The sequence below is a fragment of the Aedes aegypti genome, chromosome 3 (assembly GCF_002204515.2).
Source record: "Aedes aegypti strain LVP_AGWG chromosome 3, AaegL5.0 Primary Assembly, whole genome shotgun sequence".
NCBI classification, from domain to species: Eukaryota; Metazoa; Arthropoda; class Insecta; order Diptera; family Culicidae; genus Aedes; species Aedes aegypti.
The window spans coordinates 50,424,985-50,452,393 of NC_035109.1; the positions used below are offsets into that span (position 1 = coordinate 50,424,985).

Genomic DNA, 27,409 nt, shown 5'->3' on the forward strand with positions numbered 1-27,409 from the left:
AAATGAGCACTGTTAAAGAATTTCCATCTTGATATAAATCAATAACCAATTATTGAGACATCCGATTTGAATAGAGTCTTCGGCAAAGTTGTAGCTGACGAGTAGATTTAACAGTATCAACGTAATTATAACTCTCAAGAGCACATGGGCAAACACTATGACCGATTAAATTAATTGATTGCATTTCCCATAGTAATTCTCATACATACTATTAAGGGCTTGTACAGTCTCAGTTTTCATCCAAATGATCTCAAATTTTGGGAGGACACTCAAAATTTGATCTGGAATCGAATGAGCGGTGTGGAGAAAAACGATATTTTGAACCACCTTAGAATACCATCTTTTATTATGGTTCTCCAACTCGATATCGAGATATCAAATATCGAGTAAGCGAGATTTAACTATATTTCTATTGGAATCAATGGAATCATTTCTGATGGTAATCAGTTTCATAGAGGAATTCCAGAAATAACTATAGTGATAATCTCCGAAAGAATCTCTGAAACGATCCTCGATGGAATTCGTAGAATTCTTTGAAGATCCACTGTAGAGTTTCCTAGATAACTTCTTGAAGAGCAGCCAAAATATTTCCTGACGCTTGAGAAAACCGCAAAAAAAACTGATTAGTGTTAACACGGATCGCGGTACAACTTATTTTGAATCTCGATGCCAGGAGTGTTAAACGACTAACGATTTTGAAAATTAGAGTATCATTCGAACCCTAACTGACCCTCCTAAACTCACCTTCCGCCGGATGATCTGCGCCGTAACGTGCGCCTCGATAATGTGACTCTTGCGCATGTCGCCGACGCGGAACATCAAACACGGCACCCCATCCCGATGGCAGATAACGGCATTACGCGAGAACAGCAACGTCTGGGCGCGCTTCTTCGGGCGCGATAGCTTGGCAAACACGATGCCAACCATAAATGCTTGGATGAACACGCCGGTGATGCTCTGCAGGGCCAGGATGAATACGGCCTCGGGACACTCCTCCGTCACGAACCGGTTGCCGTAGCCGATGGTGTGCTGCGTTTCCAGCGAGAACAGAAATGCCGACGTGAACCCGTAGATGAACGTAACGCACGGCTGGTGTTGAGTGTCTGTAGAAGGGATCGACATTGAAGTCATTCGGACATTACTGAGCTATCGAAGCGAACAAACCTCCGTTGGCGTGGGCGGCCATATCGCCGTGGCTGTACCCGATCAGGTACCAAATGATGGCAAATCCCAGCCAGGACAGGATGAAGCTTAGCGCGAACACCAACAGCGTCCAGCGCCATTGGATGTCGACCAGGGTGGTGAATATATCCTGCAAGTAGGCAACATTCCAAAACGGAAAGAATAGAGAAAGATAATTGAATTTCAGTTTGATGCATTGATAAGGCAAATTGGAGGTACCAGAGCGAATCCCCCATCACAGAAGGCGGTGCTGTACTAGAGCGAAAGGTGAAGTGGACTAATGGCATCTGGTACCGCCTCCCTTTTAGGGGGCTTGTCCGCTAATATACAGTTAATAAAAGTTACACAGAATTGAGTACTAGTCACAAAAAAATTGGACTCTTCTGGACTGATACGAAAATTGTGTAATTTTTACACATGCTGCAAAGTCGTTCCTATGTTTTTTTTTATTTATTGCATTTGATGGCATACAGAGATACTTGATAATATCGAGCTACTCTGTTTGTCCACGGCATAAAAAAATAACAAGGCAGGCTCTTTACTGATGTAAATATCAAGTTTGATTGTAAACATGTGACGTCACTCCTATCGTACCATATACCTTCCGGACCACTAGATCATTTTTTTTTTAGAAATTTGTTCTAGGTGGATAGGAATGACGTCGTCAAGAAGCTGTCAGTTTTCGGAATATATCTTAATATGTGTACACCGTGTGTTTGTCATAAAATTTAAGAAAAAAGAAGAAGAAACTAGTACAGAAGCAAAGGCCTTCACCAAACAACTAGACTTCTATCCAAGGTCTCATTAGAAGACAATTTTTTTGCTGGGAAGTTTATAGGGTTTCCTCCATTTATTCGTCTTTTTAGACCTTCGGGAATACTTCTCAATCGCAACCGTAATGTCTAGATTTTTGGTAGTTGATAAAACTTCCACTCAGCTGGTAAGCCGCAAACATGATAAATCATAATTAAAAAGCATAATAGATAGGTGAGTTACTACGGCGAAAAAAATAAATTTGAAATTTATTCGGCTCCGCAATGCCATATGCCTGAGCATTTTCCATTAAATAAATAACATTTTGTTGGATTTTTTTTTCTTGGAAACTTCTTGCTTTATTATGGATTTTCTTAAATTAAAGGCTAAGAGTCACGAAAGGTATTCTCACACTCTGTCTGATTGGGTCGTCACCTAGGGCTTTTTCACAATTAAATATGGCATGCTTTCAGCTTCGACTTACCTGCAAGTAGCGTCGCCTTCGTTTGGCGACATTTCCCTGGACAACGTTGCAGTCGCCTTGCTTGAAGATCACACGCTTTCGTATGCGTCGCGACGAAAACCGCGTCTGTCGGTATCTGCAAGAAGGAGAAAAATACATTTATGTTATTTATGTATCCATTGTTATTTATGTATTACAGCAAGGACCCGATTTTGTCAGCCCCTCGATGATTTTTGGGCTGACAAAATTGGGAACCGACAACATCGGGTCACTTTTTTTGTTTTCGTTTCTTTCAAATTTTGATGTATTTGCTTGTGAACCGCGTTTCGAACTTCAAAGGGGCTTTTAAGAACTGCGTGGACATGGGCATAGCCAGAAGAAAAGAGGAGGTGGGGGGTTGAAAATCTATTCTTAAAATTTAATTCATAATTTTCATGCCAAATCGATCATTATACATTACCTCTGTACCCTATTTGCATGAAACATAAAACTATGTAAGATATCTATCCAATTTTTTCACACTAAGTAAGGTGAGGTCCAAACAGCGTTTAGAGTAACGTGTCTGTGGGATATAGAATCCACTGCGATGGGAGGTAGTAAAATAATTGATCGCAGCAATCGGTTTAGACGTGTTGGCATCCCTACTGTCACTTGCAGACTAGATGCATTCATACTCTGCCTCACTTGCGAACCGACACTTGGCTGGGTAAGCTGTGTGAGCATTGCGTGCAGGGTGATTCCTTTCCCGTTGATAATCAAAACTCCACATTGGCGGTCCTGCCAATTTTCTGCTTTTTAGCGGAAAGATACCTGGCCTTTATTGTCATATTTAATGGGAGGAATCACCCTACAGACAAGGTGAAAGAAAAAAATGCAGCTTGTGTGAATTTTGGTTCTCCGTTAGTGCTAAAAAAAGTGTAGTGATTAAAATTTCCCGTATACAAGACGACAAACCGAGAAGTTTCGATGGCGTCTAAAAAAAGTGTTCAGAAAAGCGGCTGGTTGAGTCGATCTTGTTGTTTTGCTAAAAGCAAATGTCAGATTACAAGCTTACAGCGTGTTGTTTGCCATGGGGAAAGAGGAACCCCGGCAATGTCCGCTGCCGAAAAGCTATAGTTCGTTGATCTTGTTGTTTTGAAATATTCAAATGTCAGATCAGATGCTTACAGTGTGTTGTTTGCGTGGGGGAAGTCCCGGCAATGTCCGCTACTGAAAAGCTAGAAATTATTGATCTTGTTGTTTTGCTACGTGCAAATGTCAGATCTGAAAACTTTAGCGTGTTGTTTGCCGTGGGAAAGAAGAGACCCGGCAATGTCCGCTGTCAAAAACCTAGTTTTTGATGATCTTGTTGATTTGCTATGTACAAAGGTCAGATCACAGGATAAAAGCGTGTTGTTTGCCGTAGGGAAGTGGAGCCTCGGCAATGTCCGCTATTTGAAAGTAAGAATTTGTCGATCTCGTTGTTTTGCGATGTGCAAATGTCAGATCGGAAAAGGCTTCAGCCTTGCTATTTGCCAAGGAGAAAAGGAGCCCCGACAATGTCGATTGACGAAAAGTGAGAATGTATCGATTTAGTTGTTTGCAAATGTCAAATCAGAAGCTAAGAACGTATTGACTGATACGCAAATGTCCTAGTATTGCTTTATGTCGTATATGACCGCACAGTACCCTTTGGGGAGAAGAGGAAAGTTTAAGCATTATATTTTTTTTTAAGACAATTTACACCGTCTTCAGCTATAGGCTGCACAGACTGAACATAACTAACATTAGACAACGGACACACGGATCGACCAGTGGACCAGTAAAGAATTTTTCGTTTGACGAAAAGTTTTCTCCGGCTGGGGCGGGAATCGAACCCACACTCTGTAGCACAATACGCCTAAACGACTGACGCTGCTAACCGCACGGCTACGAAGCACTATGTTTTTGTGCGAAATTTCAAATTCAATAACATTGAGCGTGCTGTTTATCAAAGCTTGCTGAAATAAGAGTTTGTATTTCTCAATTATGTTTTTTGCAAGCGCCAATGAAAATATCATCAATAGTTTGCAAAAAAGCATGTAAATACCGCTGACGGGACATCACATATAAATCGATAATTTCGTTTGAAGTTTCAGCAATGGATTCAGACTGCTGGATGAGCAGTGCTTACTGGTTGTGGTTCTGAAGAATTTCCTTCCTACAACAAAAATAGCGTGGCTTGGTGGACTGATTGTAGAAGTGATATTTCACAATAGATATTCTTATGTATGCCAAATATAGAAAAAATGGAAGACAAACGTATGACCGCGTAGAATTTCAGAACCTATCATCTGATTTTAAAGGGGTCTTTTTCGCATGGTTGATTTTTACGCAAAGAAGGATCATGAAATAAAATATATGATAAACTTTGAAGGAATATTAAAAATCTGAAATGTTTCTGATGTATAAAGTATTGGTTGAATTAAAACATCGCAGTAGACATAACAAAGTTTTCTTCATGACAATTAGTATTGAACAAGAATGACGAGAGGTTACTATGACTGGTTGAATGGTCGGCGAGATTTAACCGAATGATATTTGATACCAGATGACCAACATTACACGATGACTGTGAAGGTGTTCCCTACAACGCGGTGAAAAGCACACTAGAAAAGACCATTATGAATCATGTCAATGGACGGTTCTTTTAAGCAGCTTGAAGTATTGTAAGACGAAAATAAAATTGCATACAAAAGTATTCTTACAGTATAGAAAACAAAATACCGTGATGATATGTTAAAAAAAAAATCGGCGAAACGGGAATTTCTGTTCAAAAAAGCTTTTATTTTTGAAATTTACAACGAGTATTACCATCTCAATTTAGATATTAGTAATACATCACAATGGTTCATGAGATGATTGTTGCAATTGAATATTGAATATAGATGGTGTTGAATGGCATTGGTGAATTATCAAAATAATTGTATGAATAACTAATGATAATAACACAATGATCCAATTATATGCAGTACAAAAAAACGATCGAAATTCAATAAGAAAACAGGGTTTTTTTTAATAGGATTTATTTTTATTAAAATACACTGCCTTCCCGATTTTAGCAACACCCGTTTTTGGAAACATTTTCTTCCCGATTTTGGCAACACATTGAAACATATTTTCAATTGATTATTAGATATTGAAACCTAACACTTTGAGTTGAAACAAAGTGAAAATAAGTCAAAATGAAAATGGTGATGACCATTGCGAGCTAAGAAACGTAATGTTGAACGTAGAACTCGCATATTATTTTTTCACGTATAGGAGAAATCTTATAAAGCATGCCAGCTGTATAAATGATTGCTACATAGTATGGAAAGCATCATAAATTGGTGGAATACGATGGTTATCGACAGTAATAGCAAGTGTAATAAAAGCATCAAATGTTAAGATGCTCAGCAGTACTGTGTTGATCGCATACGTTTTGCTTGTATTTTTTTTAACATATCAATAGGATAATGTGTGGCGGTCTGTCGCTTCTTTTGAACATTCATAACAAAAGCCGTCAAACGAAAGTTGGAAAGCAAAATTGAATATCTCTGACCATGATACCTATGCTAGGAAACGTCACGAACATAAGGATCCTGTATATGGAATCGGCTACTTTCAATGTGGTCTTGCTTTAAAGTTGCATATTTCCACTCTAAAACAGTCGCAAATGGTCACTGAATGTAATACCTTGCTTGTAATGTGTACAACAAGTGTGCTTTTCAGATGGTGCATCTAACCAGTCTATGCTTTCAGGTCAAAAGCAGAACTGAAGAAGGCTCCTTGATATTGTTCACATCATTCGTAAAAGTTTACATGCCTTTGTTGATACTTTTAGAGAATAAAACGATAAAAAACATAAGCATTTCTATATTCCAGATTTTGGCAACATCCCCAATTTGGCAACATAAAAATCACGCCTTGTTGTCATAATCGGTAAGACACTGTATTTAAAGTTTCAATTTCTTTTTGTTTGAATGAAATCAAATTTCTTTAGAGCAGAGGGAGAATGTGGGATATAGAATCCACTGCGATGGGAGGTAGTAAAATAATTGATCGCAGCAATCGGTTTAGACGTGTTGGCATCCCTACTGTCACTTGCAGACTACACGCAAACAAATTTTGTTGTATAATCTACCGAATCCATAGTAGAATTAAGAACTGCACCAACGATTTTCAACCGACTACAAAAATCTGTTAAGTGTACTTATAATCTGGTGAAAATCACTGAGCAGTGCAGTAAATTTGACTATGTTCATGGTAGCATCCACTACAAAGCATTGTATTTCAATCCGTGACACCCACCGTACAACACAGTGTGGTCAAAACAAGGGGGTGGTCACTCTACGCAGTGTGCCTTGCGCAGTTATGGCACATTTCGGCACACTAACTGGCACAGCTTTCCAATGTGGGTTGCTATAAAATCACAGTGAACTGAAATTTCCATCTGAGCAACCATTAAGTCACCTGAGTTGTTCGGTATATGTCAAACATGGACTTCACGAAATTTTCACGTTGGCATCGGCTTCAAGAAGAATCTCCCAACATAAAACAACATGATTTTATATTCATTAACATTTTTTTATTTCAGAATTGAGCTATAGAGCGGCATCAAACCAGCAGGACCGAAGGAATGATGGAATCGACTTTGCCACATGTTCGATTTGTAACCGATAGTGAATAAAATATTATATTAAATGACACAAAAAGCGTCTGTGACCTTGTTGTTATCTTAAAGCAAATAATTAAAGCGGAGAAATGAGTTAAAAATTGTAGCGGGACCTGAGGGAATACAAACATAAGAAGCAATGTCACTCCTTACTCGAAGTTTAAAACGAAGAACCATTTGGACATAAAGTTTTAAAATCTCTTCTTAACTTGAAATAAAAGCTAATTTCGGAAGGTTATGCAGTCTCTCATATGAGAGTAAAGCCCCGAACGCACTGACAGCGAAATGGCTGCAGAATGTCTGTGCCCTCCACATTCCACTATTTTTAGAAATGAAAAGTGTTTTGGAACATGATTAAGGGTTGAAGCACAGACAAACAGACGTCACACTCTCATCACTGTCCATCTACCACCTTTTTAACGGTCGATTCAAATATATTGTAGTTGGTCAATCCACCACCCGCAGCGCTCGCATCGTTTTTGTTCGCGTTTGACGTTTACACACTACCGCCATCTGTTGGTCCATCGGCCAAACACAACGATTTTAGCATTGGGCGTACATGTTTTCTCGACTATGATTTTGATCGCGATTTGTTCTAAGTGTTACGTCTGTTTCTCTGTGGTTGAAGTCTCTTTTTTGGGCATATTCACAAATTATTGGTTCTCGCAGAACAAAATTCTAACAATATTTCTGTTTTCCATACATTTTTAGGCTCTCAAGTTTTTCTAAAAACTAAAGTTTAGGCAAACTTAGGCAAGAGTAATCTTCTTCAATCGATCTTCTAGAAAACGCGTTACTTTTTTAGGTGATATTGTTTGCGTTTCGTAATTCAAATGAACAAAAACTGATTATTGTTCTAGCTGTAACGTGTGTTTGTCTGTGCTTTCATCGTAGTATTCTCCCAATTTTTCGCACTCCTTTCTCTTCCACCACGCTCCCGTACACAACCGTCAACGCGGTGACGCTCCGTATCGAAGTTCCCGTCTTGTCTAGAATTTGTGTGGGCCGTTTCCTAAACCATCCTATTGAAGTTATACATGTACATGTCGGGAAAGTAATGCAGCATTCAGAGCATTTTAACAAGAGACAAACAATGAAAAAACTCAATGCTTGCTGAGAAAGTTTTTCCATAATTTCAGTTCATTGAATTTTTATGGCATATAATGTTATAGCACGTTTGGCGCGCTTGGCACACTTCGGCGCACTGATGGCACAGTTGTGCCGAATGAAGTGCGTAGAGTGACCTTCCCCTTGGGTCAAAAGTATGATGCTAAACTTCTCAAATCAAGAATGTTTCTAGTCAAAAATACTACAACTCTGGTTAAATCAACAGAAGAAATTTTCTTGTGTAGTGATGTTGACTATGTTTTGGTAGAGTTAACAGATTAATGTAGTCGGTTGAAAATCGTTGGTGCAGTTCTTAATTTTACCATGGATTCAGTAGTTTCTACAATAAAATTCATTTCAGTGTAGATGCATTCATACTCTGCCTTACTTGCGAACTGACACTTGGCTGGGTAAGCTGTGTGAGCATTGCGAGCAGGGTGATTCCTTTCCCGTTGATAATCAAAACTCCACAGTGTCCATTTTAATTCGTAGTGAATTACCTATTGGAAAAAATCTAAAGATCCGATTCGTTGTGGTTCGTTTGATCAGCAATTTTGTTATGGCCAGTAAGATAAACGGGAGCAACCTGCATTTGTAGTTATACATGAACCAGAACACCAACATTTCTAGATACTTCTTCAAAATAGCAGCAATAATTTTCTCGAAGCTTTTCTTGAAATTCCTATATTATTTGAAATTATACCATAATTCAAAGAATGTTTCATCCGGAGTTTTTCACATACAATTTCCTAAAAAAATAGTTTAAAATTCATACAGAAGTATTTTGAAGATTTTTTATAGAATAACTTCAAAAATTTTCAGACATTTAGTCAAGGATTCGACCTGGAATTTTTGAAAAAAATATTTCTTACAGTATGGAAACAATAACATTTTTGGTATGTTTTTAAAGCAGAAGATTCTTTCTAAAGTTTTATCGGCTCTATCAGTCTTAAGGCAGCTAAAACGACTTTTGCTTCTACTTCTCCGATGTTTCGGCGCATATTTCGCCTTCTTCAAGGGTTTAGAGGCTGAAGAAGGCGAAATATACGCCGAAACGTTGGAGAAGTAGAAGCAAAAGTAATTTTAGCTGCCTTAAGACTGATAGAGCCGATAAAACTTTAGAAAGAAATTAGTCATCACAGTCGAAAGCATTCACCAAATTAAAGCAGAAGTATTCAAAAATTATACTGCATGAAGTCGTGAACAAATCTGTGAAATTATTCCTATGCCTGTAAGATTTTTGATTGCTTCAAAATATTCTTAGTAAAGTTCCTGGTCGAATTTCTGAAAATCTCAATAGATGATTTCGGTAGTATTCCTTCAATAAGCTTAGCAACTTTGAAAAAAATCAGTAGGGAAAATAGAGGAAGTTTTGAAGGAATCCTTAAAACTGGTTTTAGAGGGATGTCGAAATTATAGAAAAACAGATTTTTATGAGTACCAGGTCAAACTTCATCAAGAATATTCTAAGAAAGCTTCAATAAAACGTATTTTTAAAGGATCTACTAAAGAGTTTATAATGTCATTGAAGACAGAATCCCAATGAAACTTTAAGGAGCAAATTGTACAGGATTATATCAAGACGTATTGAAGAAAAACCTGATATAATTCAACAAGAAGTAAAAGAAAATATTTATTGAAAAGAAGAAATTTCATTTATAACGAAAAAATCCCTTCAATGTACCCAGTATGCTACTGATAAAATTTATAAAATGGTTCTTTGAAAATTCTTGAAAAAAAAATATTATCGGTATTCCATGAATTGATTTTTGGAATATTATTCAGAAAAATTCTCGAAGGAATTCATGAATAAACCTACACAGCTAGTTTTTTTCATGAACTCGGAGGAGGAGGTTTCTTTCATTCTTCAATTATTTTAATGATAATAATCTGATGACAATATTTTTGGCAAAAAGAATTGAGTTTCCTAACTGATTTGATAAAACCTTCAAATAATTTCTGGCAAGATGTTTGTCAAAAATCTAGGTGAACTCCATAAGTTTTTCAATTTTTCATGATGTAATTATTGTGTAAATACGAGTGCTGGAGACAATCTTTGAAGAATTTAAACACAAGATTAAGGGGTCTATTTTGTAATTGTAATTGTAATTGTAATTGTCGATCAAAGTAAGCATGCATATATCAGATGTCACCCGTCGACTCCCATAGTAATCCAGTCACATAGAGTGACAACTGTCGAGAAACCCGAGTGACAGAGCCGTGTCGAGCGTATTTTTTGGTCGACAGCGACTCCAGTCGAATCATTTTGATCGACTCGACTTATAAAATAGGCCCCTAAATTTACTTCATTCACTGATTTTGTCAGATTTTATGAACTTCATTTATTTACTTTAGTCAGACTTCATGCAAATATTTGAGTTTTTTTTTTTAACAAGGCCCGCGACACAAAATTGTTTCTGTGATTTGGCCCGCGGTTCAAATAGATTGGGCAGGCCTGGGCTACAGAGTAAAATGCACACACCTTGGCGGTGTCGTAACGTGTGAAAGTAACAGCAATATCATCAGTGTTAGGGTTCATTCAAATATTACGTAACGCAAAATTAGCCAATTTTGGACCCCCTCCCTCCCCCACGTAAACGCTTTTGTAAGGAAAATTTTATTTTTTTGTATGGACCGTAACACTAGATAAGACCCCCTCCCTCCCCCTGTTGCGTTACGTAATATTTGAACAATCCCTTATCAGTTCGTTAAATGGACTATTGTACGCTTCCGTTCAGTCTTTTTTATGCACGGGACGGGGACCTCATTACCTTCTGCTTAGCGAGCAGAAGCAGTAGCCAGTAGACCACCGACCCCGTCTGCCAACCGAAGCTCGATTTGGCGTGAAATCCATCAGCAATGACAAAAGTTAACAACCGTTTCAAAATCTGGAATCCCAACACACAACAGCTCCCCCACCCACAGAAATTCACCACCACCCGGCGGCTGGCCTCATCTAGTAGGGCAAAATGGTCCAAAATGCCACTTTAAGGATTTGTGTCGTTTTCTCTTAATTAGATCTACATTTTAACACCATTCTAAGTCATAACAGTAACTTTACAATATTTGCTAGCTTCCACATTGAAAACATTTTCCAAATTTGAGGTTTTTAATAGTCTAAAATCGTGTAGAAAAGTTTGTTGAAAAATGGGGGTGGTTCAAAACGACCGAATGGGTGGGGTAAAATGCCATTTAGTATGGAGAACTAGGAGTAAGCAACCATGTTACTCCATGAGTTTGCTCTGTGGTATGGAAACGCTTATTCGTTAATAAAATCATCGAAAAACCTTAATGTTTAGGCAAAAAAGTGAAAAATGTTGAATTTCACCGGGAATTTAAGGAAAAATCTATGAGTTTATGTTCAAGGGTTGTAGCGGCAACTCTTGGGTAAACATATGTTAACATCGTTTGGCAAAAAATACAAATGGAAACGCTGTAGGAATGATTAAATGAGGTGAGCCATTTTACCCCATCTGTGCGTTTTGGACCATGTTCCCCTACTGCACCGTCTCCAGTACGACATGGGCTGGCAACTGCCCCCCTTTCAAGTTTGACAGATGGGGCAACGCAGTGCCGAGATTCCAGCGAAACACACAGACAGACAAGGAGAGCGTTATCGCGCGTGGGAGAGTTGAGCAATCGCACTGCCGCCGCCTGCTACTACTGCTGCTGCTGCTGCTGTGCGCAACTAGAGGTAAGTGCTAGTCATGATGCATGCACGGGGCTTAGGATGGAGAATTCTCTCGCGCTCGCGGAAAGAAAATTTTGACAGTTGCTCTATTTTCGTTTTTATATGGGCAAACCGTGGCTGACTGTAAAAGCGCATCATCGCCGTGGTAGTTTTCGTTCGCGAAAATTGTCGTGTTTTATTGGTTGGTGATATTTGATCCCCCGAAAGGTAGAGTTCCGTGGATTTGGCCACCGTCCGTCGGTTTGCGTTTCGTAGAGATGCGACCCGAGGCTACCTAGGGGACGGAGAAAAAAGCTTGTATTTGGTGCGAAATTTGCTGACATTTTTCTAGCTTTCTCAGGGCGTTGGGGGATGAAGGAAGCTCCCCAGTAACCAGCAAACGGGACGAAGATCTGCAGATTGGAAACATAGAGCGAGCGGGACAGGAAGATTTTTTTAGTTTTTCAGGATTTTGGAATGGCTGTCAATGGCGGAATGGAGTCTTGGTAGACGGGATGTCACTGGATGAGGATATGACTACAAATTTCATAAATGTGATTGCAATTTTTGAGTTTTGGATTCCAGCAGGAGCAACAGTGGCTGGTAGTGCATAGCAAAGGGAGAGTGAGCAGTGAGACACACAAAAAAGGTACACACAGACAGAGCGCACACAAATCGAATAAGGGAGCAGCAGAAATGAGCAGGCGAGGAATTGAGCTCACACAGTAGTCCATTGGTGGCCCCCGTAGTTTGTGTGTCGTGGTTTCGATCGGTGAAAAATCCTGACAGCAGGACGGGGTTCCTGATAATTACACCAACTGTGAATTTTCCCGTGAAAAAGCATATATTCTATTTGGTGCAAGTGGCTGGTTCATCATTACTGCAGTGCAAATGGATAAGCAGGCCATGGCTTGACCGAAAATTACTCCAAGCAAGTGAGCTGGAAGATTCACCAAAGTAGGCTAGCAAATGGAACCAGCAGAAGGTCAATATTCGATTTGAGAGGAAAAATCTCATCCTGGCAGCAGCGAAAATTGGATTTTCTTCGCGTTCCGCCTCACTCCTGTAGGTTTTTGTCGAAGGTTGTCAGGTTGCATGTCCCAGGTCTGTTAATTGTACCTTCCAGGCAAGATAACCGTGCGGATCGAATTTTCCTGCTTCCCCCTTATCCAGCGGACAGTCGTCCAGTTCTCCGAGCCTCCCGTTGTCTTGCCATCGTTGTGCTTTTGCTGAGCCTTCGCGTGTGTGAAGATAAGTTAATTAAAGGCAACGCTTGCTTCGATTTTTGGAGCAACAGGAACCTGACCGGAAGAAAGCTATTCCTTTCCGAGCATCGAGCGCAAGAGGAACAATATTTTGTGGTTTTGAGTGGGCGTGATTGAGAGGTTTCTAGTGAATACCTGGCCAGTCAGGAAGGCATGAAATTGTAGCGAAACTGTGCCATTAGCAGAGTGTTTCGATGGCATGGAAAATTAATATCAATACAGAGAGCATATGAAAAGAGGAGCAGCGCTGAGAAGTAGAAACGTGCGGGAAGGGAACCAAGAAAAAAAAGCGATGGAAAAGAATCGACGGCTGCGAAAAATCGAGCGAGTTGCAAGCTAAAGACGGTAAGGAACAACGGGAGGAAAGGAGACGGAGCACCAAGGCGCGAGAGGGCGAAAAAGGAAAATTTTCCTCGCATTCAGAACGCGGCGGCAACAGAACGTTGAACCACACATAGCCATAGATTTGCTGCAAAGAGAAATTGCTGTGAGAAGAAAGATCCCCATCCCGGAGAGGGAGAGCTAGTAAGCTGGTAGGAAAAATTGGTTTTCCAAAAAGCAGCAGCGCTTTCGGGGAGACAAAGGCCAGACCAGACGAGAGGAGAACAGCAAGTTTCCAAGAAAGCAGCACACGGGACTATCTATATGGGCATGCAAGTTTTTTCTCCGTCCGACAATAGGAAATACAGCATAGTGTTTTTACCCCGGCCAGCTGCGATTTGATCGGTCCAGACTACTTGGATGGAAAATTCGAATCCAAGCTTGCTTAGGCTACCAATTCTCATGGTGCTTTGTATATTTTGGTATTATTTTTAGAAATCCTCCCACTTCGACGATTTCCCGTTGGTGTACGATTTTAGGTGTTTTCTTTAATGCGACAACAGTGCTCGGTGACAAGTGCAAGTGCAACCAAGCTTAGCGATTTGAATCTCCCTGGAAAAAAGGAAAGCTGATTTCGCGATTTGACACCATTGGCAACTGCGAGGAAGCTCTAAGCCAAAGTGATTCGTCGGGAAAATTACACAGTGCAGTGCAGAAGAATAAGCCAGAAGGAAAATTCGGGTACCAAAGATAACATCATCCTCTGGCGATTGCGAGTGCATGTATATGTGTGTGCGTGCGTGCGTGAGAGTGCTAGTGGGAAAACCCGGAGAGCGAGCGCAAGAAAACACGTCCCAGTGAGAGGGTGATCCCCACTAATCTCAAGCGCGAGAAAGGACGACGATTCTCGTAGTGAACCAGAAAGAAAAAAAAAACGAAACAAGGCAACAAGGATCCTGTGAGGAAAACTCACTCACGACAGCGCTTAACTACACAGACACACACGTACCCCTTTTTTTGGAAGAGGAGCGAGAAGAGGTGAGCAAGTGAGCACGAGCGAATTAGCGCCCCTGGTTTGCCACTTTGCCTTTGGTTTCTCTCTGCGAGTGTGTGCGTGCCTGCGTGCACGTGTGTTTGTGCAGTGTGTGCGTGCGCGACATCACCATCCGAAGAGGTTGACCGAAATCGGAAAACGGACACCAGGAGCAGCAATTGCAGCACCAGAAGCAGTCGTCCAGGTGAGTGTCGGGGGTTGTATCCAACCCACTGGATTTCGGTGCAGATACTTTGCCGTAGATGAGGGTTGGGGAATGTAGAAGAAGTGCTGAACTTCTAGATTCTACCAATGTCACAGACGAGCTGAATCTCGTTGAGCGTGAGGTTGGTGTGAAAATGATAATCTAATTAGAGCAGGCAGCTTATGACGGTCGCAGGTGACCGATCGGAACACGTTGGTTTAGTTTTCCATTCATAATAAATTATCAGCAACAAATTATGACTGTCGCTTTGGCAAATGATGGTATAAAGACACACTTTGCCTGCTTCTCAGAAGTACAATCAAGTCTTCATAACTTAATATACCCGAGTTAGACTGCATAACAGTCACATTCGACATTGGAGTTAATACCATGGAGAGTCATCAAATGATAAAAACTTTCGATAAACTTACTAAAATCTGTGAGATTGTTCTAGAAAATTCGAAAAAATACCAAGTTGTTTTGTCACATTGGCAATTGTAACCGCATAACAGTCACATTGATATTATACATGAGCCTCATAATGTAGTAGCAACGAAATTTCTTTCAGAATTATTTTCTAATATGCGATATGAGTTATACTAAGTTGAAGATCTGGTCCGTTGTCGATCGGCCATCAACGAAGTCGGCTTGATAACTTCTCACGAACTTGTTTACTACAGGTGACAGACGATAAAAGAAGATCTGGTATAGTACTTAGTAGGCCGCATTTAGAATGGTGATCGCTCGAAAGTTCTCACAATCTAACATGTCGCCTTTCTTGTAGATGGGGCATATCACCCCTTCCTTCCACTCTTCCGGTAGCTGTTCTGTTTCCCAGATTGTGCCTATCAGCCGGTGCAGTCAAATGGCCAGCCTCTCCGGGCCCACTTTATGAGTTCAGCTCCGATACCATCGTTACCAGCAGCTTTATTGTTCTTGAGCTGGTGAATGGCATCCTTAACCTCCCTCAAAATGGGGGCTGGTTGGTTTCCACCCTCCGCAGTACCGACGAAGGCATTTCCTCCGTTGTCCCGACCTTCATTGCCTGTGCTCTCAGCGCTATTCAGATGAACATCGAAGTGCTGCTTCCACCTTTCAATCACCTCACGCTCGTCCGTTCCTGCAAATATTCGCGGCACGAATCTGTTGTGGGATGCGTTGAGCTTCTGATAAAACTTACGTGTTTCTTGAGACCGGCACAGCTGTTCCATCTCCTCCAGGTGGCGTCTTTTCGCCCGAAAAAGACGGGTCTGCTGTTACCGTTTCCGTCTAAAACGTTCCACGTTCGAGCTGCGCGTTAAAAGCGTCTTTATCATCATCAGTGCTTCCGGAGTGAGGACTGTGCACGTTTATTATGCTGAAGTTGAAGAACCGGTCTTTGAGCCTCAACTGAGTACATTAAGTCATTGATCTTCCATCACCCGATCATGCGCCTCTGCATTTGACCAATCACTATAAAAGCTGTTCCCAGCTCGTGTGTGTTGCTGCAGCTCTGGAAGATGGTATGGTTACCTCTAAACATTCGCACCATTGATCCCTTCCTGCAAAGCTACGATGCCGAATCCGCGGTCCTTCAGCACGTCGGCGAGTATGCCTGTGCTCCCGATGAAGTTGAGAGATTTACAGTTCCACGTACCGAGCTTCCAATCGCTAGTCCTTTTACGTCGCTGTGGTCTTCGCCGATTGTTCCGGTTCGTATTTTCTCGTTGATTATTATTTTTTTACGGCTGGCTTGCAGGGCCTGACACCAACCCCCTAGATTTCCGAAGGACTATTCCCCCTAAATGTTCGGAGGGCCATAGTGCACAGTTTAGCTTAGAGTCCTTCTCTGCCACTCGGACGATAATCAGCCGCCCCTGACATGGGGAACAGTCGCTGTTGTGAGCCGCTCCTAACATGGAGTACAGACGCTCAAGGTTTACAGAAGCAAAAGCAAACCCCCCTTCCCCGTCAGCATACGACCAGAGTTCGTTGGCTACGCGATCTTCCCTTATGTTACTCGTACCCCGGCCAGTACCGCGAGGAGGTAGAGATAGGAGTTGCTGGGCAAGAGGCTAAGGGCCGCACAGAGGGGTCTATTTTATACCTTCAGGTACGCGAGGTACCAATGCACAGTGGACTTTTCTGCAAAAAAATGTCTTGAAATTCAATATCTCTGGATGCCGCTGGAATAAAATCGATCTTTTTACCGCAAAAGAAAGATTTTTTTATGGGCTAAACGATAGTGAAGAGAGTGTTCACTGCACGTTATTTTTTTGTACGGTTTTGACCTATTAAAGGTCATTTTACCCTATTTTCAATGGAAGTGATATATTCATAATTCAATATCTCTGGATTCCGCTGGAATAAAATCGATCTTTTTACCGCAAAAGAAAGATTTTTTCATGGGCGAAACGATAGGGAGGTGAGAATTCACTGCACGTTATTTTTTCATACAGTTTTGGCCTATTAAAGGTCATTTTACCCTATTTTCAATGGAAGTGATACATTCATAATTCAATATCTCTGAATTTCGCTGGAATAAAATCGATCTTTTTACCGCAAAAGAAAGATTTTTTCATGGGCGAAACGATAATGAGGTGAGAATTCACTGCACGTTATTTTTTGTACGGTTTTGACCTATTAAAGGTCATTTTACTTTTTTTTATGCGAATTAGATGTTTATAAATGTATATCTATAGACTCCGTGGAGATAGAAACGATTTGTTCGCCTCTGAAGAAAGATTATTTCATATATAAATAGATGGTGGGATGAGTATTCACCGCAAACGAGTTTTTTGCACGAATTTGTCCGACCGATTGTCATACTACTGTTTTTGTTAGAAATTATATGCTTCTTAATCAATATCTCTGAATTTTGCAGAGATAAAACCGATATTTTTGCCTCAAAAGACATTCTCAATAGCTAAACAATATTGAGGTGAGAAAATTGGGAACGTGATTTTTGAGTACGATTTTGCCAATTAAAGGTTATATTTTTATATCCTATTTTTTATAGGATTGAGGTATTCATTTATCGTTTCTTTTGATTCCGCTGAAATTTTTGATTCTTACGAGGTACAAAAATCATTAGTATATCTTTGTACCTCGAAAGAATCAAAAATTTCATGAGTAAATTAATGGTGGAGTGAGTACTTACGGTACGTTATTTTTTTCGCATAGGTTTGTACTATCAAAGGTAATTTTACCCTGTATTTATTAGAAATGAGATACCTCAATATAAAACTTACCATCGATAAATATATATATAAAGTAGTTATAAATATGGCTAATGTTTGTTATGTTAAAACATTCTAGAATGACTTATCTTATCGGTACTAGGTCGCTGTCAATACTTAAAGCAGAAAGGTGTAATGAGCTAGTAACTGACGCTGAAAAAGACAACTGGTAATCGAAAAACGCGTATCTGTCAAAAGATAAGTAATCAGTATGGATTTAAATGGTACTATAATCATATCAACTTTTTTGATCCTTTTCGTTGCAATTAGTAAATACTGCGTGCAGGAGTCTAACTATGCAGGTGTCACTATCGTTTTGCCCATGGAAAAAATCTTTCTTTTGCGGTGAAAATTTCGATTTTATTCCAGCGCAAACCAAAGATATTAATTTACGAATATATTATTCCATTCCATATTATTCCATTTAATAAAAGGTAAAATTACTTTTAATAGATCAAAACCTTACGAAAAAGTACGGTACTGTGAAAGCTTTTCCCATTATCGTTTTGCCCATGAAAAAAATTTCTTTTGTGGTAAAAATATTGATTTTATTGCAGCGAAATCCAGAAATATTGAATTATGAATATATCATTTCCATTGAACATAGGATAAAAAGAACTTCAATAGGTCAAACTCGTATGAAAAATAATGTGCAGTAAACACTTTCCTCACTGTAGTTTTGCCCATGAAAAAATCCTTCTTTTGCGGTAAAAAGATCGATTTTATTCCAACGGAATCCAGAGATATTTAATTATAAATATATAATTTCCATTGAAAATAGGGTAAAACGACCTTTAGTAGATCAAAACCATACGAAAAAATAACGTGCAGTGAACTCTCTCTCACCTCACTATCGTTTCGCCCATGAAAAAATCTTTCTTTTGCGGTAAAAAGATCAAATTTATTCCAGCGGAATCCAGAGATATTGAATATATAAATATATCACTTCCATTGAAAATAGGGTAAAAGGACCTTTAATAGTTCAAAACCGTACAAAAAATAACGTGCAGTGAATTCTCACCTCACTATCGTTTTGCCCATGAAAAAATATCTCTTTTGCAGTAAAAAGATCGATTTTATTCCCGCGAAATCCAGAGATATTGAATTATGAATATATCATTTTCAATAAAAAATAGGGTAAAATAACCTTTAATAGTTCAAAACCGTACGAAAAAATAACATGCAGTGAATTCTCACCTCATTATCGTTTAGCGCATGGAAAAATCTTTCTTTTGCGGTAAAAAGATTGATTTTATTCCAGCGGCATCCAGAGATATTGAATTTAAAGACATTTTTTTGCAGAAAAGTCCACTGTGCAATGGTTCGCGATGACCAGCCATCTACCAACAACAACAATAAGTATCATTGCTGGAAAAATTGAACCGTCAACGGATCCAACAAAGAAGCGAAAGCTCTGGCACTGGATCAGAGAAAGAGAAATACTCGAGAGCCTATTCAAACAGTCTCAAGTCAAAAAAGTATACAAACTTACTTTATCGATCCTAAGTGTTTCGCAAACGAAATTCTTCACGTTCCGCTCTAAACCAACTCAATGTTTCACTTTTAGATCCGAACTTTTTTTTAGAACCGAACCCTTTTAGAAATTCCCGATTTACAAAACGACTTAAGTAAGATTTTCAACTTTCGCAACCTATCCACTACTTTCGCCGCTCCGTTGTATAGAGAGACAAAGTGACTTAACCACGAATCAAAACAAAACACTACTTGAGTCGATTTTACACTGGTATAGAAACGTCGAAAGTAACTGAATGGAACGGCTTATCATTTTGTCATTTTTTTTTTTGTGGGATATTTCCCACAAACAATTATACAAACTATACATTACATACAAACTACCTAGTGCGAGATGTGAATCCACTACGTTGAAGAGTGGCAATAGAATTGATCACAGCAAGCTGGTTGGCATCTCTGAATGAATCACTACTGTCACTTGCCCACAAAATGCGTTAATGCTGTCTCACTTGAGAACCGACACTTACTTGTCTGGGTAAGTTGCATAAGTATCGCGTGGAGGGTGATTCCTTTCCCGGTGATTATCCAAACTACACATTGGCAATCCTGTCAGTTTTCTACTAGTTTGTGAATAGATGCCTGGTATTTATTTCATATTTTATCATTGGGAGGAATCACCCTGCAGTGTTGCTGAAGTGAAAAAGTGAAAACAAGAAGTGCAGGCTGCAGCATGGTGTGATTCCAGCGGACATTTCTGACCCTTATTGCAGATTCAATTTTTTACGCTCGTGAAAAAAAGTGAATGCAGAGGAGAAAACCCGAGAAGGAGCAGTGGTGTGCGTACGATTACAGCGTGTTGTTTGCTGAGGGGAATACGAGCCCCAGCAATGTCCGCTGTCGAGAAGCGACAGTTCGTCGATCTTGTTGTTTTGCTTAGGACAAATGTCAGATCGGTCGCCTACAACGTTGTTTGCTGTGGGGGAAGACGAGCCCCGGCAGAGTCTGATTCTGATAAAATGGATAATTTTGATAAACTTGTTACTTTGCGTTGTACAAATGTCAATTCAAAATTTAAGAACGTGTTGTTTGTTGTAGGGGTAAAGACTACGCGACGTCTGTTGTGAAAACAGCTTCTTATAGCATGTTATTTGCCGTGGCAGAAGAGACTTTCGGCGATTCCATTATTTTGCATAATGCAAATTTCAGATTGAAAGTACAACAAGTTGTATGGCGACTATGTGAAAGCGTGGCAATTGTTTTTTTTTTTCTTCGTATTTGTTTCTATCATAAATTTGAGTCATGGTTCACAGAAACCCAAAATTATGGGGACTATGCGCCTGAAATGGTAAGTAAGGAGTGTATCGAAAAGTAGTCGCAAACATTTGAAACGGTATATCTCAGAGCATAGTTCATCTTTTTGAAAGCTTTTTTCACGCAAATCTTCATCATGTCATCAAAAATTGAGGCAGCTAAAAAAATATTGAATAATATGCAGTCTTAATATAAATACAACAAGGTTTATAAAGCATGGAAAATAAAATCTTGCACAAAATTACATTTTTGAAGTGTCTTCTGAAGATTCGATTATTTGTATTGAACAAAATGTATATCAAACAAAATAGGATGAAAAGCTTATTCTATCGGAAAATATGTTTACTTCACACAGCACGTAAAAAGAAATTCAAAAAAATAAATTATTGCTCTAAAAAAGCTCAATATTTGGAACAAGGTCGGTTTTAGAAAGTCACTTTTGTATAATCAACTTTTGAAGCTCTGTCATATACAGCGGTAATTATATAGAGTAACATTTTTTGCTTACGTTACTTCATAAATATGCAAAGAAACTTTTCCAATCAAAAAACAATTTTTTATTCATTACAATCGTTCGATATTAGCATTAACGTGTAGAAAGAAAAAATCAAAAAACGAGGTCCTTAAAAATCGACTTTTTTCGATTTTTGTATTTGCTCTTAAATGCTTGTTAATGATTTTTTCAAAATATTGTTTACACTATGTCATGAGAGTTGTGGTACAGAATATATTAGCATAAACAGAAATCATTTTTTCTTTAAATTTAACACATATATTAACATATCAATTTTTCCAGAGGTGTGCAAGATTTTCATCGACATCTTTTAGTAATTTGCAAAATTATCATGCAAAATGCCACTTTCTTGAAATAATATCACCGCATCATCTTTTTGAAATACATTGTAAAACATTTCTGATCAAAACATTGGTTGTAGGTTCAACCCATTATTTTTGAGACTGTTTTGAAAGTTTGCGACTACTTTTCGATACACTCCTTAATCGCTTATCTCAACGCGTGGAAAATTACTTACAAGAAATGTTCAAGAAAAGCATTTTTCTTTGATCGCAGTACGCAGTTGGAAAGAAATGTCAATTTAAATGGAGCTCACTATAGAAAATTTTTCAACTGTTTCTTCCACAGTAATATTTACCTATCTTGAACGGAACATCATACTATAGCTTTATGCAGTAATATACATACAAGAAGTGGATAAATTCTCCTCTAGTGTAAAAGTTACGTGGCATGGAGAACCGACCATCAAATTTTCAACCCAAATAAAAATGACGAGAGGATAAAAACTGTTAAAATAGTTTGCTAGACATTGAAACGAGTGAGACTGATTACCAAAAAGGTGTATTAATGAAATTGCAAATTTTATTGAAGTATTACTGCAATTATTTTTGTGAAAAGTTTTTTGAGCAATCATCTCAGACAACCAGTATGCACGTATAATGAAATGCAACGTATGAAACTTTTGCGTTATGCAATGTTTATATGTGCAAAGCCGTATAAGATGTCGTGAAAAGGCCTTATACGTACAAAAGTGGAGGCGATATACGTGCATGTTTTATATGGTGAAAAATAGCATTCAAAGCGAGTGTGCTGATTTTATTACGAACTTTTCTGTACTCTTATGCGCCTTAATTTATGATAACAAAATTTATTTGACAGCTGCTACGAATTGATCCAATTTACTTTGTACGAGTATACGAGACGAAGCGAAATGTACAAATGAACTAATAAAATAGCGTTTTATGCGACGAAACTCGTCGTTCAAACGATTCCATCTGCAATTTAGCACGAGTGTGGTGAGATTTGTATGAGTAAACGACTTTGTTCGTAAACTTTTATGCGACTTCTGTTTATGTGGGCTATGCCGGTTCCTTTTTTGCACGACGTTCTGACAAATAAAAAACAGCACAGTTTATGACTAAAAATCTTTATGACCAACAATAGCCATATTTAATGGAATAATATAGAGATTTGTTTTCTCAAAATATGTAAGTAGAAAAATTAATATCAACAGATTTTCTAAAATGAACATTTTGCATTGAGTCTAATTATCCGAGATTTGGTGTGTCGTATATTTCGTTCGATGAGATGAATAGCAGGTGCGTCCCACTCGGGTTCAAATTGGGTACCATTTCTAGTACTGCATTTGGTCCCTTGGTACTGCAAAAGGTACCCAAGTTTGACAGATCGCATTACACTTTGCACGGCATTCTATATTTTGCTCTATTACACCTTGTGCCAACAAATTTTGAGCAACTGCAAGGGACATGGAAGTCTTTATTTCGCCTTTGTGAATACAGCTATAAAAAATGAACAGTTTTGAGAGGCAAAAAAACGATGATTAAAACAATGTTTTTCAATGTTATGAGCCTCTGTACGTGTCATAAATTATTTTGTTCTCATGATTTTTACTGAGCGCCGTGTGTTGGTGCTGTCTCGCTCTCTCTCACGGGCAACTTGAAAACAGAGCGCACAGTAAAACTCAAACATTTTATAGCATACATAGGCTCATTTAATTTTAAAATATTTTCTGGAAACTCTGTCCGTTCAAATTTGTTTTTTGAAATTTGACTTCAATTTTTTTGGAAAAGAGGGAGAATGTGAGATGTAGAATCCACTACGTTGAAGAGTGACAATAGAATTGACCACAGCAAGCTGGTTGGCATCTCTGAATGAATCACTACTGTCACTTGCCCACAAGATGCGTTAATGCTGTCTCACTTGAGAATCGACACTTGTCTGGGTAAGTTGCATAAGTATCGCGTGGAGGGTGATTCCTTTCCCGGTGATTATTTAAACAACACACCTAGGTTTTTTTAAACGTGAGCTAATTGTATGCAAAATTTAAGCGATGTACATTCACGGCGAAAGAATGTTGATTCATATTAATGCAGTTTTAGAAGACAGGTTGTGATTCTTCTTAATTTATTTTCTCCACATCGTATGGAAGTTAATTACGTCGATTTGAAAAAGTAATCGAGAGAAGGTATAAAACAGTAGTACAGCCTACTTTGCAGCTAAAAAGTTAATTCTTGGCCTACCTTAATGCGTGGGATGTTTCGGCAAGGAATCACTCAAGAAAGCGCTTTTTCCTGATCGCAGTACGCAGTTCAAAAGCAATGTCAGTTCAAACGAGAGTCGCTTTTGCGGGGAATCGACGAGAAATGTCTTGATCGATTCCTTTTCAGCAGTAAATTCGGTTCACAGCTAGGAAAAAATAATTAAAAGATCATTCTTACTAATATAGTTCTATCTCACAGCTGACATGCCTCGGCTTAGCCGCATAATAGCACTATAAAGCAAAAAACGCAAATTAGCGGGCTAATTGTTACTTGGGTAGGCATCCAACAAGTTTACAGCTATGAGTATGAGTAGATCTTAAGTTTCGAATTTCAGAGAATTCTTGATTGACTGTGAATTCTATTCCAAAACAACTGTTCCTCCAGATTTACTCCATTACCTTGGTCGTGGAGTCCACGTCAATCTGATAGTTAACACATTCGAGCGGTTCCACGCCGTTTCGCAAAACCCGATTATTTTTGTATTTTTTGAATCGCCTGAAAATTTGCATACAGATTCTTTATGACCAAAAATGCCATTATGCACTTTCAGGCCGCCATTTGGAACCTCGGCTTATTTTTGAGAAGGGCGTATCGGAAAATGCATGGCAAATCTTTAAAAAACTGTAACTCGAAAACGGTTTGTTCGATCAATTTGAGATCTTCTACAAAGTTATAGGTATTGCTTAGGACTATATGGAGAAAAATATGCACGGTAAAAAAAAGTTACAGATTATTTTTTACTTCAAAAACAAAATTTTAAAATCGATTTTCTCCAGAAACGCAGTTTCGATTTTTTTTATTTTTGGATATGTTTTAGGGGACAACTTATGTGGTTTATTGCACAATGTTTCAAAATGGAAGAATTATGGACAAAAAAGTTATGATTTTTTAAAAAATTACAGATATTGAAAAAAATCAAAATAGAGGAAAACTATATTTTTTATGTGATTATTTGAAAGTACAGAAAAATTGCAATCGAAAAGTCCTTAAGTATTTTTTTCTAGGTTGCATCAATTTCGAGATATACTCATATTTATATAAAATTTTCAAATAAAAAAAGAAAAATAGGCCCTTTTTAAGTATATTTCGTGTTTCTCCATTCCAGAAAAAAATATTTTGATTGAGCGAATCGTAGCTAAATCGTTTATCGTTTGATCAAAACATTTATGCTTAAGTATTGAAAAAAGAGTGCACGGTAAAAAATATAAACGATATTTTCAAAAGAAAATTTGAAGCTAATAGTTCTTAAAAACCGCAACATTGATATTTTTAATTTTTGGATATATTTTGCGGTTGTTGTGGGTATTGTTTAGGACTATTTGGAAAGAAATATGTTAGTCATTAGAAGGAACAAGTAAATCTCGTACATCTTTCGGGCTAAGTAATGTAGCAAAAGCAATTGTAGTAAACTTTTACGAAGATGATGAAACTAGCCAAGTGATGCCTGGCCAGCGTGATTATGTTTCTGTAATGAGAGACGGAAAGCGGCTGGCAATTCAAAAAAGGTTAATGATGACTACATTAAGAGAGTCGTTTTATCGATTTACTGAATTACATAGTGGTGTTCAAATAGGATTTTCATCTTTTGCAAAATTTGAGACCGAAGAATTGTAAATTGTTAACTAGCTCTGGAACACATAATGTGTGCGTATGTACTATTCACGAAAATGTTAATTTGATAATCCATAGTTTAAAGAAATATGCATGATTTAAATATTTTTACTGATAGTTTATTATGTGAACCAAAAACAGTGGATGGCACCTTACGTTGTTGTGAAAAATGTTCAGATTCTACTACCTTTGAACGAAGCTTGTTATCAGAAATCGAAGAGAATGGCATTGACGAATTACCGACAGGTATGATATTGAAACTTTTTTAAAGCAGCCTGATGAATTTGTATCATATTTTACTCGTAAATTGGAGAAACTAATACCTCATAATAGCTACATTTTTAAATAACACAAAAAACAATTTGATAGAAGGTGAATTTGTGGTAATTTGTGATTTTTCGGAAAACTACACATTTATTCTTCAAGATGAAGTTCAAAGCCATCATTGGAATGCTCAGCAAGCTACTCTGCATCCGTTTGTAATATATTATCGTCAAGATGGCAAAGTCAATCATTTAAGTTTTGTTGTAATTTCAGAAGATTTGCGCCACGATTCTGTATCTGTCAACTTATTCATATCTAAAATGAGAGATTTTTTTGCGATCGGATCACAAATCAACTGTCAACAAGATATATTTTATGTCTGACGGAGCTGCATCACAGTATAGAAATAGGAAGAACTTATCAACTCTTTGGCAATTTAAAATCAAATATGATATAAAAGTTGAATGGCATTTTTTTGCAACATCACATGGAAAAGGGCCATGCGATGCCATAGTAGAGACACTAAAACGTATGGCTACCAGAGCCAGTCTTGCCAAAGAACGTGAACATCCCATAAAAAATACTAAGGAACTATATGATTGGGCCCAAAATCGGAAAGAAGAGCAGCTTACACAAATCTTCTTTTGTTATTCAACTACTGAGGAATATCATTGCACAAGAACTTAACCAACTATTTTCAAGTGCCAAAAAACAGTTCAAGGCACTCAGAAATATCACTCGTTTATCCCTATCTCTGAAACACAAATTGAAGTTAGACAATTTTCGAGCTGTGACGATAACAAGAAAGTAGTTGATATAATTAATGAATAAAATTAATATATTAAAAAAAAAAAAACAAAAAAAAACAAACTCTTTCTCCATGGTTGTACGATCTTGCCGTGATGAGAGGGCTTTACCCATTAGCCGGGCTTAGCCCTGGGGACAAAAGGTACACCGTTGTGATAGAATCACTTTTTTAATGCCACGTTTAGATTTACCGTGTATATCTCGGAAGTGATGCATCTCAGCTAAATTTTATTTGAGTATTTTTCGATAAAAATTTTTCATATTTAAAAATATATAGTTATATACTCAAAAAAAAGCACCAAAAATATCGTTTTACATAAATTCGTTTTATTTATTTTTATAAATAATTTAAGCAATACCTACAACTTTGTAGAAGATCTCAAATCGATCGGACAAACCGTTTTCGAGTTACAGTTTTTTTAATGCATAGCAAATTTCCGATACGCCCTTCTCAAAAATAAGGCGAGGTTCAAAATGGCGATCTGAAGGTGCAAAATGGCATTTTTGGTCATAAAGAATCTGTATGCAAAATTTCAGGCGATTCAAAAAATACAAAAATTAAATTTAAAAAAAAAATTCGTCATGTTCGGTGGAATTGCTCATTCCTCTTTTTTCACAGCCCAAAATTTGAAATCACCCCGAAGCCCACAAACATATGTCCGAAATAATCCTCTAAGCCAGCATCAAAGCCAAAACCGGAACACTGGAATGAATACATCACCGCCGATTCATTACAGTTATTTACAGTTAGCCCGTGGCTGGTGATTAGTGTTAACATATGCAGTGCAATGGTCCATATCCTCGCACGCTCCTCATTTGGAAGCCAAAATCCATTCCCTCCCCACAAAAAAAGCGCCCGGGACCATACTCGGATAAAATATTCGCCTACTGCGGTGAGAGGGAAAAAGCTAGATGGCTCAACATAGTAGGCACCGACCGAGCCACACCAATGCTAAAACAAACAAAAAGCTTGTCA

General features: G+C 38.3%; 2 protein-coding genes across 10 annotated transcripts in view; one reads left to right on the forward strand and one right to left on the reverse strand.

The window, feature by feature from the left end:
* LOC5571231 (G protein-activated inward rectifier potassium channel 3) overlaps positions 1-27,409 on the reverse strand; it is a 377,954-nt gene that overhangs the window by 63,990 nt on the left and 286,555 nt on the right. For all 8 annotated transcript variants that reach the window (XR_002501609.1, XR_002501614.1, XR_002501612.1 and 5 more), the window contains 3 exons: positions 2,420-2,534; positions 1,165-1,312; positions 745-1,103 (listed from right to left, as the gene is read on the reverse strand). Coding sequence is in view for 2 of the 8 variants with exons in the window: in XM_021851311.1 (XP_021707003.1) it covers positions 745-1,103; positions 1,165-1,312; positions 2,420-2,534 (622 nt within the window). In the remaining 6 variants the exon portion in view is untranslated. The remainder of the gene's footprint in view (positions 1-744; positions 1,104-1,164; positions 1,313-2,419; positions 2,535-27,409) is intronic.
* LOC5571230 (serine/threonine-protein phosphatase 2B catalytic subunit 3) overlaps positions 11,969-27,409 on the forward strand; it is a 211,669-nt gene continuing 196,228 nt past the window's right edge. Inside the window, exons 1-2 of one of the 2 annotated variants that reach the window (XM_021851315.1) lie at positions 11,969-12,078; positions 13,932-14,674. The gene's annotated coding sequence lies outside the window, so the exon portion shown is untranslated. Of the gene's footprint in view, positions 12,079-12,361; positions 12,916-13,931; positions 14,675-27,409 lie in introns of those variants that run through there. The other variant, XM_021851316.1, reaches the window with a different exon arrangement.